The 13,294-nt window shown below is 44.8% G+C and overlaps 1 protein-coding gene across 3 annotated transcripts in view; it reads left to right on the forward strand.

The window, feature by feature from the left end:
• Window positions 1-13,294, forward strand: part of MAPK8IP3 (mitogen-activated protein kinase 8 interacting protein 3) — a 59,647-nt gene that overhangs the window by 37,750 nt on the left and 8,603 nt on the right. For all 3 annotated transcript variants that reach the window (XM_066640361.1, XM_066640363.1, XM_066640362.1), the window contains 10 exons: window positions 1,002-1,083; window positions 2,716-2,846; window positions 4,063-4,119; window positions 5,496-5,666; window positions 6,923-7,049; window positions 8,243-8,338; window positions 9,376-9,534; window positions 10,247-10,412; window positions 11,915-12,100; window positions 12,477-12,663. In XM_066640361.1, coding sequence (XP_066496458.1) covers window positions 1,002-1,083; window positions 2,716-2,846; window positions 4,063-4,119; window positions 5,496-5,666; window positions 6,923-7,049; window positions 8,243-8,338; window positions 9,376-9,534; window positions 10,247-10,412; window positions 11,915-12,100; window positions 12,477-12,663 — 1,362 coding nt within the window. The remainder of the gene's footprint in view (window positions 1-1,001; window positions 1,084-2,715; window positions 2,847-4,062; window positions 4,120-5,495; window positions 5,667-6,922; window positions 7,050-8,242; window positions 8,339-9,375; window positions 9,535-10,246; window positions 10,413-11,914; window positions 12,101-12,476; window positions 12,664-13,294) is intronic.

A 13,294-nucleotide genomic window follows, 5' to 3' on the forward strand; every position in this document is an offset into this window, starting at 1 on the left:
AAGTCCACCTGTTTAGATTTAATTGTCACGTTTGCATCCCTTGGAAAGAATAAATGATGAATGAAGGATACAGCCAGGGGCCAATGCGCCAAATCCAGCCCCTGAGAATCCTGTCCTAGAACTGAGAGCCTACAATGAAAGCCAGGGCTTCAAGACCATGGAGAGCTCAAGTGAGTTACTTGCTCCAAGAGGAGCCAGCTGTGGAATGAGGACTTAAATACTTCCAGGCCCAGACTATCCCCCCCCCCAAGGCTCATCCTCCCTTTCTGGATAGTGGAGAGCTTTTGAAGGGCCAGCCCTCTGGTTTTGAATCCTGCACTCTTTCTACGCTTTGTCACATCTTTCCTGACGCTTATGTTGAGGCTTAGAGAAACACAAGGTTCATGGGATGTAAAGAGCTGATTCTTCAAAGCAGTGGTTCCCCAATTTTTTTTTAGGGGGGGTCCCAATGCTAAAAAGTTTCACTTTACCAGCTGTTCAAACCTCTGTGGCTATAATGGTGATTGGGTAGCAGTGCTCCCCCCCCCAAGTAGCAGGTTGTTTAACCCTTGATGCACACAGCCTAATCTGCCTTATTAGTTTTGCAACCTACGAAAAATTGGGTAACGACCCACTGGTGGGTCCCAGAACCACAGTTTGGGAACCACTGCTTTAAGGGATTTAGACACTGATCCTCTAGGATCTCTTTCTCCAGGTTCTTTAGTTCTTAGGTCTCCCAGATGGCATATGCAGGCTCCAGTCTGGTGTCAGGGACTGAGACTAGATCCAGAGCTAGTCCATCTAACCTGACACGGCTTTCCTCCCCTGCTATCTACCTAGACACAAAAGTGGAATAGAATTAGTAGAATCTGTGGCAATATGGCCAGCCACTTTTGGGAACTGGAGCTGAAGCGCCCTCCCTCTTCTGTCAAAGTGGCTGACCTGGGAACTCAGGACCCTGTACGGATTGCTGCCATGTAACCCCCTGCCTTGTTTGTGTTTCCTGTACCTTTTTTTTCTAGAGTGAAATCAGAAGTGATTATCGCCCGACGAGAGCCCAAAGAAGAGGTGGAGGATGTAAGCAGCTATCTCTGTACAGAATTGGTATATTACATTATTCAAATGCCTGGGGAAGGAGGGTTTTTTGGTTGGGGAGGGTATATTTCCTCATTGACCCATGACTCCAAAACACATACTTGTTTGACCCTCTGGATGTGTAGTAACCAGTGGCAGGAATAACTCTAGTTACCATATTCCAACTCATGAAGTGCTTCTTGCTCCTTCCCTCACTCTAATTCAGCTTTGGGACCATGTCATTGGAATGAGGGCAGAAACAGGGAGCTGTAATTATGGAAAAGAGTGCTTTAAGGAATGAATGGAACAAATCCTTTGCCCCATTGACATTCTGTCCCCAAATCATCAAAATACCATTCCCTCCAGCTTTATAACCTGTGAATGGGAATATGGAGGGCCTGCTCCTAAATATCTTCTAGCTACTCCATAGTGCTTATCCTGGTCTCTCAGTCCATAGCCTAGTACCCTTTAGCACTAGGTCTTTGGATAGGTGGAAGGGGCTGTGTTTCGAACCTGTCCTTCTCTCCATGCTGCTCAGTGGTCAGTGGGATCTCCCCCAGGGAATCCTCCAGATGATGAGTGGGATCAGGTAAGCTTGGCCTTGCTAGGTAAGAGGAGGCAAGCTTCCCTTCCGTGATGAGTAGAAGCTGTTTTCCTCCGTCATCCACTACTCGTACTGTTGAACTTCTCCGGGCAGAAAAGCAGGCTAATTTTAATCCACGTGAGCTAGCAATGTGCTTCCTGCTTCCTAACATGGTTGGTACGCCCATGTGGGCAACCTTAGCTTTAGTTTAGATCCAGAATTACGTTTTCTCTTTTTGAGCTTAGGGTGAAGACAATATGTAATGTTTTAAGTGTGGCGGAGGTAGTTTGCGCACACTTTTGCTGCCCTGATAATGCGCATATGTAACTCTGTTTTTGAGCAGCAACAACAACAAAAATTCTGCAAGATTCCAGCATATGGGGTAAAAGTCCGGTGTGGCAGGCATGCATTGCCTAGTGCCAGTGATGTCACAACACACCTCCACACTCCGGTCCCTAGAGCAATTTTGAAATATGGTTTTAAAGTGTCTCTGATTATATTTTGGGTACTGAAAATGTATATGCATAAAAATGCCTATATGCCTCTAAAATATTTTCAAGAGAAATGTGGTCAGCCCATCTGAAGCATTAGGCAAGCAGAGAAGGGCAAGATAGAAACCTCCTCCAGTCTTCAGCTTGCAAGACATGATCGTGTCTATGGCATGCTTCAAAGCCAAGTTTGTGAAGAAACTGCTGTGGCCCCACTGAAAAGAATATTACTTCTGTCTTCACTCTTAAGTTAATCCACCTCTTTTGTGTTGCATTGCACAGTTAGGATTCTTTTAAGATTGCCTATGCATGAGTTTAATATGTGTTAACTAACCCATATTAACAGCTCACTCCTAAAAGGCAGCTGGTTAGACCTGCTACATTATCTGATTAGCTTTTTGTTAATCCTTTGTGATGTTTTCCTTGCTAAATGAGGTTATTGCTAGATTCTCTTGGAAAACATCTGGGGCACTGGGGGAAATGGAATGAAAGAAAAGTCCTTTGTGCCTTTTAATCTTCTGGCTTACACTGTACTAACCTCAGTCCCCTTCCATTTCCCATTGGTTGAAGCCATCCTCCTCCCCCCTGCAGGACAACATCCCCATAGCCCAGCGACGTCGCTTCACCCGCGTGGAGATGGCCCGTGTCTTGATGGAGAGAAACCAATACAAGGAAAGGTTGATGGAGCTGCAAGAAGCGGTTAGGTGGACAGAAATGATCAGGTAAAGGGGTTTCGAGTGAGAACGTTATAAAGAGTTGAGGCGGGTCTCTCAAATTCTGTATGAGTTTGGCTCCACAAATTCTAGTTACACCAGTGGCGTGGCATGGCATGTAGCTTTGCCATGCAAGCACTGCTGTCTGGCCTGCCATGGACACAAGGTTATTTGCAGGAACCAGGGACAGGAATTTTTTCAGTGGTGGCACCCAATTTTGGATTGCACTCCCTGGAAAGATTGTCAGATCTCCACCTTCCTTGTTTTTAAATGGGTGCTTATGACCTATTTTTTTTTCCAAAAGGGTTTTCACCATTGCATACTGTCAGTGGTTGATCACTGTTTTGATGCCAGATTTTGCTTGTTGGTTTCTGCTGGATTTGAACATTGCTTTATTCTGTTATGCTGTTAGTGTTCTTCTCCTGCTTATATAATGTCTAGTATAAAAGTATAATATATACTTTTGATAATGTCCTTTTATTTTTGGTTGTGTTTCATTTATATTGTACACTGCCTTGTGAGACTTTTAGCCTTAGAAAAAGTGAAATAAAGATCCCTAAAGATAAGTAAATGAAATCCAGCATCCTCACTATCTCAGCGCTCTCGCTCTCTCTCTCTCTCTCTCTCTCTCTCTCTCTCTCTCTCTCCTAATTAGAAAACAGCAAGGTCCTACTCTCTATAATCAAACGCTTGAGTATTCCATAGTTCCCCACACAATCTGATTTCAGCATTCTTATTGCTGTCAGTGTAGACTTGGAGGTAGGTAGACAATGACTGGTGAAATCTCCAATCTTAGCAGAAACAAGTAGATCCTTGCCCCTTCCCTATAAATAGCGAAATCTCAATAAAATTTGCAAAACTGTGGCATTAGTTGTACATTTGCATCATTTCCACTGGTCATAGAATTCACTTTTTCTTGGCACAATGTTTTGGTTACCTTGGTACAGATATTTTTGTGATTAAAGACTTTGTTAAATACAGTTGAAACTTTGGCTTCTCAGATGAACCTCTTTATCCTCAAATGAGGTGTACAGTGATCCAGGCTGAAATAAAATGGTTAGAGTTTATGGTGCTGTAAGCCTGTTGGTTGTTGCCGCTGCTGCAGAATAACATGGCTACCCCTCTGGAACTCTTTGCCACTGGTGTGGACATCGATCTGGTGGAATGGAACAGAAAGGGACCGTCTCTTTGCAGTATGCCATTTAATTGTAATATTTGTCTTCAGGGCCTCCCGGGAACATCCTTCTGTCCAAGAGAAGAAAAAATCTACTATTTGGCAGTTGTAAGTAATGTGCTTGATTATGGAGATTTAAAAGTGAAAAGTTGGTTGTAATGAAGTCTGTTGCATGAAATGTCCAGTTTTCGTGGTGAAAAGGGAATAACATGATGAATGTGAGAAGGGGTAACACCACTGCCATGGGACAATCTGTGCTGTTTGCCTTTTTCTTTTAATATATGTGAATCGGGCTAGTTGTGCCTTCTATTATCAGAGCAGGGGAATGCATGAACATCTAAGAATAAAAAAAAACTAAAGATCGACAACATTGTGGGGTGTTACAGTGGGTTGCTCTCACATCTGGGATTAAGGAAAAGGTTTTCCAGATTAGAAGATGTGTCTTTTGGATAAGAGTGAAAGCCTTGTAAGTACTTGTCGTTTAAGCCCAGTTCATATTAACCTCATGTGATGTGCTAATTGACAAGACTGTAGCAATCGGGACTACAGGTGGGGGAATGCAGGGCCCCATTTCAAAAATCCCTGCATTGAGAAAACTAGCATACCAGAGAGAAGAGTAATAGCTTAACCTTCTTCTAGTTTTTGGGTGCTTGATTGCTTCCCCCCCCTTTGGGAAACATGCAGCCATGTGACTGTCTACCTGCACTGTGAAGTGTACGAACAGTTTTACCACCTTACTATCTGTGGAAACTCTGACTTAGGTACATGCAAGACAGCAAACGTTTACCAATTTTATTATTTATCTATTGCTCCCTGCTTTGAAGATTGGGGAAGTAGCACAGTGGGCGAGGGCATTTAATTCTTTGCTCTTTAATTAATTAAAGAATTAATTAATTCTTTACCCTTGAGCCTTTTCTTCCAAATATATCCCACCGCCCACTTACCCAGAAGCAAAAATCCATTAATGAGACTGAAAGGTAAAGTGACCACAGGGAAAGCAGATGGGTAAACTGAGGAAAGTATTGATTGAATAGGACTGAACAGGAATGGAGATGGCTTAAAGATTTCTGCAATTTTGAACAGAATGGGACTACCGGGAATCTGTTCTCTGTTTTTCAAGAGATGTGCAAAGTGCTTAGAAGGTGTAGTACAATAAAATTGTTTTGTGACAAGTCTAAGAGGGGCTAATTTTAGGCAAAATAAATTAAAAGAAGGAGGAAAATCCAGGTATATAATCTGTACAGCGTACCCCCAATATCCGCTTATCCGGCATCCGGGGATTTGACTCCTCATGGATGCCGCTGATACTGGGGGGAAGCCACTTCTGGTTTGACGAGCAAACTGGAAGGGACTATAGGTTTGCATATCCATGGGGGAGGGATCCTGGGACAGATTCCCTGCGGATAAAAAGGGTGGACTATACTACTTACTTGCATGATAATGATTCAGAACCCAGCCTGCCTTGCCTTCCTCTTTCTCTCCAGCTTCAGCCGCCTGTTCAGCTCCTCTTCCAGTCCTCCGCCTGCAAAGAGAAGTTACCCGTCGATGAACATTCACTATAAATCTCCAACGGCCGCTGGATTTAGCCAGCGCCGGAGCCACACTATGTGCCAGATCTCCGCCGGGAGTCGTACCCTTGAGTTCTTCCCAGAAGAGTGAGTCAGTCACTGACTGCTTTGGCTGCAGGTCCCACGGTGCTTCTGCTAGTGGCTTGGCAGGAACCAAAAATATGGCTTTAAAGCTTGCCAGCATGTAGGTCATGCTGTAAATATTCCACAATCGTCTGTAGTTCCATACCCAGAAAACCTGAGCTTTCATTGTTTTAAAGGAAGCACGTTTTTAGGAAGTAGTCATCTCTTCAAATACGCGCACAGAGAACGTGTGTTTGTCCCGTGAGAAAGGAGAAGACTTCCAGAATGTTTTAAGGAAGGTAGAATTATATAGCAATATCCCAGTTCCGTAAACAAAATTCAACAGAGCTAAATTACTGATGGTTGTTATTGCTGGGGACCAAATGTGACCCAGGGCAAAACTACACAGGCATACAAACAGGTGCATCGGAGATGTACTTCAAACTGGACGTGCCTCTTATTTGCAAAAAGGGCCAGGCTGCAAGGAGGACAGGCTGGAATGCATATAGAGAGGGAAAGTCACTCCTTTCTGTATCATTTTCAAGCACAAAATATCCCCCTTGAACGAACGCTCAGCTCCTGAAATAGCAGTTCCCTCAAATCAGCATTTCAGGGGTACGATTTTCAGCTTGAAATCGGGATGCGGAGAAATAGTGAACTGCCCCCTCCCTACATACCCTGGTTGTAAAAAAAAAAAAAACCCCTCCCCCACTATTCTCACAGTGCAGCAGTGACAATAAGAAGCAATCCTGCTTTGACACACTCCTCTATTGTGCAGGTTTGTGTGCTTGTCTGGTAATATCCCTAAATGATGGAGATTTTGCTCCAGATCTTTGATAAGCTGCAGGATTCACCAATAAGATGCAATTATTGGTGAGTTATTGACAAAGTGGGGCAGGTGGCCTCAGGCAGTGGATGGGCACAGATGCCACCCTGTACCCTTCAGCTACTTTCGCAATCACCTCGCCTTTTCCCCTTTTGCTCCCAGGGCTGGCCTTAGGAGCTGCGAGGCCCAGTGCAAAATATTTTTGCAGGGTGCCCCTAATCATGAGGATGGGCGGCAGCAGTGAGGCACCCAACAATGGTGTCACCACCAACTGCTTCTGGGGGGGGGGAGCAGTAAGTGGGCATGCTTGTAAAATACCAGCTAGGTGTGACCCTGAAAGGAAAGGGGAGTAACACTGGCTTCAACAATTTTGCCCCTAGGCTTCTGTGGAATATTTTTTCCCTCTTGCCTCTAACCATAGATTGCGAAGTAATGCTGTTGCGTCTCTCTTCAGTGACTGTACGTCGTCCGCGCGTCGCGAGCAGAAGCGTGAACAGTACCGCCAGGTCCGGGAGCACGTGCGCAATGACGACGGTCGCTTGCAGGCTTGCGGGTGGAGCCTGCCCGCCAAATACAAGCAGGTAGGCTGTATTGACTGCGAGGGAGGTTCCTGCGAGGGACCCGCTTCAGGGAGACTGTTTCGCACGAGAAACCGTTAGACGGCTCTTCTCTCCCCTCCCTCACTTCCTGTTGGATCAGGAAGTACTTCACATTGGTGCGGTCTTCGGTGTGATTGTTTTTACAGTGGCTTTTTTTCTAGCATGTGCCAAAGGACGAGTTAGTTTATAGGATATGTTAAGAAGGTTCAGAAATGGAGTGCCCAACCATTAAATATTGGGACCCAGTTCTAGGGAAAGTTCATTAGTATTTTTTAGCTTTCCCATTCATTTTCAAAGTGTTTCAGCAGTTGGTTCGGACACTTTAAGGCTTAATCCATTTTCAACACATTTTCTGCAAAATAATATCACTTTTTTGCTTGCAGTATTAACTCTATTAACAGTAAAATGAATGCAGTGGAAAACCTATTTCAGCTGGGGAGGGGGAAAACGTCTTATTGCTTTTAAAACTTTTCTTTAAATTGCCTTTTAAGAGGTGTTTTTATAAATACACGCAACGGGATTTTTTAAAAAAACGGGAAAATAAAATACCTTACAGTGGAGATTGAATGATTGACAGGTGAACATGGCATTTGGGATTGAGGCAGAATTTATCTTTTGGAGTCTCCTGCCCTCTACTTGTTTTTTGTTATTGTTTTAAAGCCTTGAAGGATGCAACCAGCTGGTGAAACTTTAAGGGTCCCAGGCAGAATTTTGAGGGAGCAGAGGCTACACAAAGAAAGTGTAGGATCCATGTTTGTTGCCTCACCACAAACCAGTGGCCCTTCTGTAGAGATACTGTCACTGGGACAAATAACAACCCGTAGCATTTGTACAGGTGGAGCCTCTTTATCTGCAGGTTTAGGAGCCGAGGTTTTACCCCACTGTTGGTCCTGAACCTGCAGATTTGCCCAGCTGTTCTCCTCCGGTTGTGACCAGAGACCCTTCTGAGGGCTGGAGAGGCCATACACAGCTTCTCTGACCCTCAGGAGGCTTTCTGAGGTTTCCGGAAGGCCCAAAATCAGCACCAGCACTTTCATGGACTCTCTAGGGTTTCGGACAGGATCCAGAAGGAGATGCCAGGGATTGAACCTGGGACCTTCTGCGTACAAAGCAGGTGAACTTCCACTGAGTTACGGTTGTATGTTGACTGCGTTGTGTCTTCTCTACCACGATAGCTGAGTCCCAACGGTGGCCAGGAAGACAACCGAATGAAGAATGTTCCAGTGCCTGTATACTGCCGACCTCTGGTGGAAAAGGACCCAACCATGAAGGTAAACATCAAAAACCTCCCTTCTTATTTTCATGGAGATTTCTGCCTTGCATGCTGAAGTCTGCACCGCGTGATCGGAACACTTAGCCAGTAAGATTGCTCAGAATCGCCATCTTGCATTCATGTACAACACATTCACAGTTGGCTTTATTGCATGTAATTCCTCATTGTGCAGTTTTCCATTTTATGACACAGAATCCTGACTTAATTGTGCATCATTCCCCATTTAAAATCATAGACATGTCATAACTGTGTAACATTCCCTGTTCAGGGTTGATCTGACCCTATCGTACTTGGCACATTCATTTCCTTGATTTCACAGCAGCCTGTACAAGGAGCTTCCACTTCTTTCTTTGCTGTTCCAGCATTTGTGAACCAGTTGCGCATGATGTGTATGCGCAACCTCCTGATTTTAGAAATGGGTTATGTCAGAATGCCAGATGCAAGGGAGGGCACCAGGATGCAGGTCTCTTGTTATCTGGTGTGCTCCCTGGGGCATTTGGTGGGCTGCTGTGAGAGACACGAAGCTGGACTAGATGGGCCTATGACCTGATCCAGTGGGGCTGTTCTTATGTTCAGTTGCTTGTACTTACCCCAACGGCAAATATGTAATTTATGCTTCAGGAAGAAAAAAATCAGAGATACTTACATCATCCTTTCTAAATGTTCCCAGTTGTGATCATTGGCACCCCAATCCTATGCGTGTCTGCTCAGCAGTAAGTCCCATTAAATGGGGCTTACTTCCAGGAAAGTGTGGATACGTTTGGGCTGTCAAACTTGCTATTAAATGGGGGATTAGACCAAGGTATTTATTAATCAAGTTCTACATTGTTCCACATTCTGTGCGGTATTGCTCTGTACGGTGGAGAACCTGTGGTTGTGACATATGTGGCTTCTCTTTGAGAATACATTTATTGGGCTCACTCTTTTGAGCTTGTGTTGTGTTCTTAGAATTATGACCGCAAATGTATTTGAGGGCATGATGTTCAAATTCCTCATTTGCTCTTCCTCTGCTAAGCCCCTTCTTTGCATTCTCAGTTGTGGTGCGCAGCTGGTGTCAACTTGACAGGGTGGAAGCCTGTGGAACAGGAACCCGGGAATGGACAGAAACCAGATCCTGGATGTGACCCTCTAACTTGCGACCGAGAGGTGGAAGGGGAGAATGGCAAGAGTAACCCATCTCCTGAAAAAAAGAAGGTGAGAAAGGAGAGCAGTCCATTATATTTTTTTGTTTGTTCATTTTAAATATTTGTGCTCCTGCCCTTTCTAGCCAGAAGGTTCCCAAGGCAGCTCATGTATTTAAAAAATCACAATAAAAATACGAATCTGTGACATATTCAAATTTAAAAATACCATACACATAATGGAAAGTCAAGATAAAAGCAATCAAGACTCACAATCTATTCATTTTTAAAGATTCCTTCTTTTCTCCATGTCAGGTGTGTCTACCTGAGCTGCTTTTACAATTATGCGGAGTTGCCTTGTACTGAATTATCTTGCTCCATCTAGCTCAGTACTGTCTACACCAATTAGCAGGAGAGGTCCAAGATTTTAAGCAGGGGCTTTTCCCTGGAGCTGCCAGGGATTGAACCTGGGACCTTTTGCATGCAAAGTGTGTTCTCTACTGCTGAGCTACATGGGTTGGATACACAGAAAAACAATTCCTCTACTCCATTATTCAACGACCACATAATGCTCTTCAGTGTATACTAGTGTTTTCCATTTGACTCTATTGCTCATTGGATAAATGCAGGGAATGTCAATGACGCATTAGTGGTCTTGCAGGAGGTATAAATAGCTGTTTAAAAAGCATGTTAAAAAATACAATGCGATTGGGTATGTGCTCCAAGAGCCCTGATAACCTCAGTGTTTTGTCTTTCTCTCTTCTCTGCGTTGAACTCTTCTCCAGACCAAAGAGCTGCACGAGATGGATGCCACATCTAGCCGAGTGTGGATCCTCACCAGCACTTTGACGACCAGCAAAGTCGTGATAATTGATGCCAACCAGCCTGCCACGGTGATGGATCAATTCACTGTCTGCAACGCCCATGTTCTCTGCATCTCCAGCATCCCAGGTAACCTCATTGCCTGGCTAAATGGTGCATCATCAGCCTTACCTGACTGTCTGAGTCGGGTTACTTGCAGTGTCCAGAGCTCACAACCTATTGGGCCTGTGCTTTTTATAAGGAAGTAAAAAATAAATGGACTGAAGGGGATCCTGGCAATAAATCAGCCCAGTCCTATTTGGATACGGGATATCTTTGGGCAAACTGCCTCCTGTCTGTCTTGCTTTGTGTCTGGGTTTCATGGGGACTGATCAGGCTCTGGTGAGGGAATGTGCCCCTTCAGCAGACATTTATGGACCTCTTGTGAACTGAATCTTGCCCTCTGAGGGTGCTCTTTGTGAGGAGCAACATGATTAGTTAAGAGTTGAGTGCCTTACTAATAGCTGTAGGAATGATCTCAGAAGCTAAGCAGGGTCAGGCCCGGTTAGTACTTGGATGGGAGACCGCTTGGGAATACTGGGTGCTGTAGGCTTATACCATAGTCTTTCGAGACTGAAGGTTGCCAACCAATCTTACAATTATCTTGACATTTACCAGTCTTTCAAATATATGAATGTCCAGTTTATCGTGAGCAAGGCAGTGCTGGTCTGCTGATGGGAGGCTGTGGCCCACATATTAATGATCATAACATTTTTAAAAAATCCCACCATCCCTTCTTTCCTTCCTGCTGCGTTGACCTTGACGCACTCATTCGGTAGAGACCAGGCACAAGACTTTTCCTGCAGTGGCCCGGTAATTCTGAAACTCCTTGCCTGGAGAGATGTGCTGATTCCCTTTGCTTTTGGCTTTCAATCTGGGCAAAGGCCTTCTTCTTTCTTTTTTTTAATTCTGCAAGACTTTTAATTCACTGTCCTATGGCAGCAGTTGGAATGACTGCTTTAGGCCTGCTGTTGTGAATTACTATGTAATTTTTTTTCTTGTGCTTTATACCATGTTATAAGCTGCCTTGTGAGGTTTGTACTGAAAAAAGTGGGATGTCTTCTTAAATCAGCCAGGCACTTAGGGCAGTGCAGATTTTCACCCCTTTGTTCCCGCTACAATGCTATGAGGGAATTCTTGCCCAGGTTGACTGGCCCATGAGTCAGCCTTGGGGTCAACCAGGCAGGGTCAACCATAGAAGCTGCAGGGTCCAATTGAAAACATTTTTTGTGGGGGCCCTGGATCCATAGCCAAGAATCTTAGAGAGAGAGATAAATAAAATGTATTATAGACTTTATATCTCTATAGTAGAATGAAAAGCAATCAAAATGTGCGCTTAAAAAGTGCTTGTGAGTTAGTGGATCGAATGGATTGGAGCACATTTTAATGTAAAATTGCCTACAAGACTAGAGTAGATTTACCCTAGTGCAGGATCCCCTTGGGCATGAGGCTTGACTGGGAGCAGTTGATCCAGTTGGCTTAAAGTCAGCACTGCATGCAGGGATTTGAACTCGGCATTCCCTAGTTGGACTTCAACGCTCCGATATTACATATGCCCCTACACACACTGGAGTTTTTCCCTCTCCTCGCAGCGGCCTGTGAAAGCGACTATCCCCCAGGAGAAATCTTTCTGGACGGAGACATGAATCCCGAAGAGTCATCAGGGACAGACGGCGTTTTGGCAGGTATCACTCTGGTGGGCTGCGCAACCCGGTGCAACGTTCCCAGCAGCAATTGTTCCTCCCGTGGAGACACCCCAGTGCTGGATAAAGGACAGAGTAAGTCTCAGGTCACCGCAAGCCGTGTGGCAATGAAAGGCTATTTCAGTCCTGTCTTGAATATATCAGGGTTAATTGTGGAATGCCTTCCCTTTCCCGCCTATCCACTGTGAAGACAGAACTTATCGTGGTAAGCCCAGCATTTCTGTTTGTTATTTTTATTGTAAACCACCCTGGGTCAGTTTGGGTGGTATAGGAATGATAAAAAAAAAAAACAGAACAAAATGGTATTGTTCTTATATTTGCCAGTTCTGTGTGTGGATGTCATTTTGGAGTGACACGAAAAGCTTACATAAGAAGAGCCAAGCAGACGAGTGTAACCCCAAACATTAGCTCTCTCCCAGCTCTTCCTTCATCCTTCTGCTTTCTACCATAGATGAGGTGTCCGCAGTAAGTAATGGAAAGATCAATCAATCCCAGTCCACTGAGGAGGCCACAGAAGCCACAGAGGTGCCGGAGAATGGCGTCAACGACATGGAACCAGCACAAGTCCGGCCTGGCCCACTGACAGAGCACATCTTTACAGACCCGACCCCGGCTCAGCCACCTGTGAGGCAGAACAGGTGAGGGGGACACTGCTCAAAGGCCGTTTTCCTCCTTTGTTTCAGAAGCACACCAGCTGCCTCTTTTGAGGAGCTCACAAAGGGCAAAGAACGTGTTGTGTTTGCATGGTGCTATCTTGTGCAAAAGACTTCATGTGTTTATTTTGCTGTCGTCCTTATAACACCTTATATAACAGTGAGTTCAAGGCAGGGGTGAGATTTGAACTGGAGTCTTTTGCCAATTTGCAGCTTAGGTTTACAGCCACTGCACTGCCCCAGCTATCAGATTGGCTTGGAGAACACAGCAGAAAATGGTAATAGGTGCGTACTTTCTGAGGGCAAAACTGAATGCTTAACTTGGGCCGTGCAGTTGAAGCCTGCCTGGATTTCCTGGAAACCTCTCCTTCAACCCCAGAAATGTAGGAGGTTGCTTTGGTTTACTAGATGATGTGGAAATTGCACTCTGCACATGTTCAGAGACCTTCATTTCCTACAGCACACATTCCAAGGCAGACATGGGAAACTGTATAATTGAAAGCAGGTGTGGGAGAATTAAACTACAAGGGTCTGTGGCTAAACCGCACTGTGTATTTTGGTCTGAATGAACTTTGGCTGAGATCTCCCATGCTTAAGCTTGAGACTAATGGCAGGC

The sequence above is a fragment of the Tiliqua scincoides genome, chromosome 13 (genome assembly GCF_035046505.1).
Source record: "Tiliqua scincoides isolate rTilSci1 chromosome 13, rTilSci1.hap2, whole genome shotgun sequence".
Classification (NCBI taxonomy): Eukaryota; Metazoa; Chordata; class Lepidosauria; order Squamata; family Scincidae; genus Tiliqua; species Tiliqua scincoides.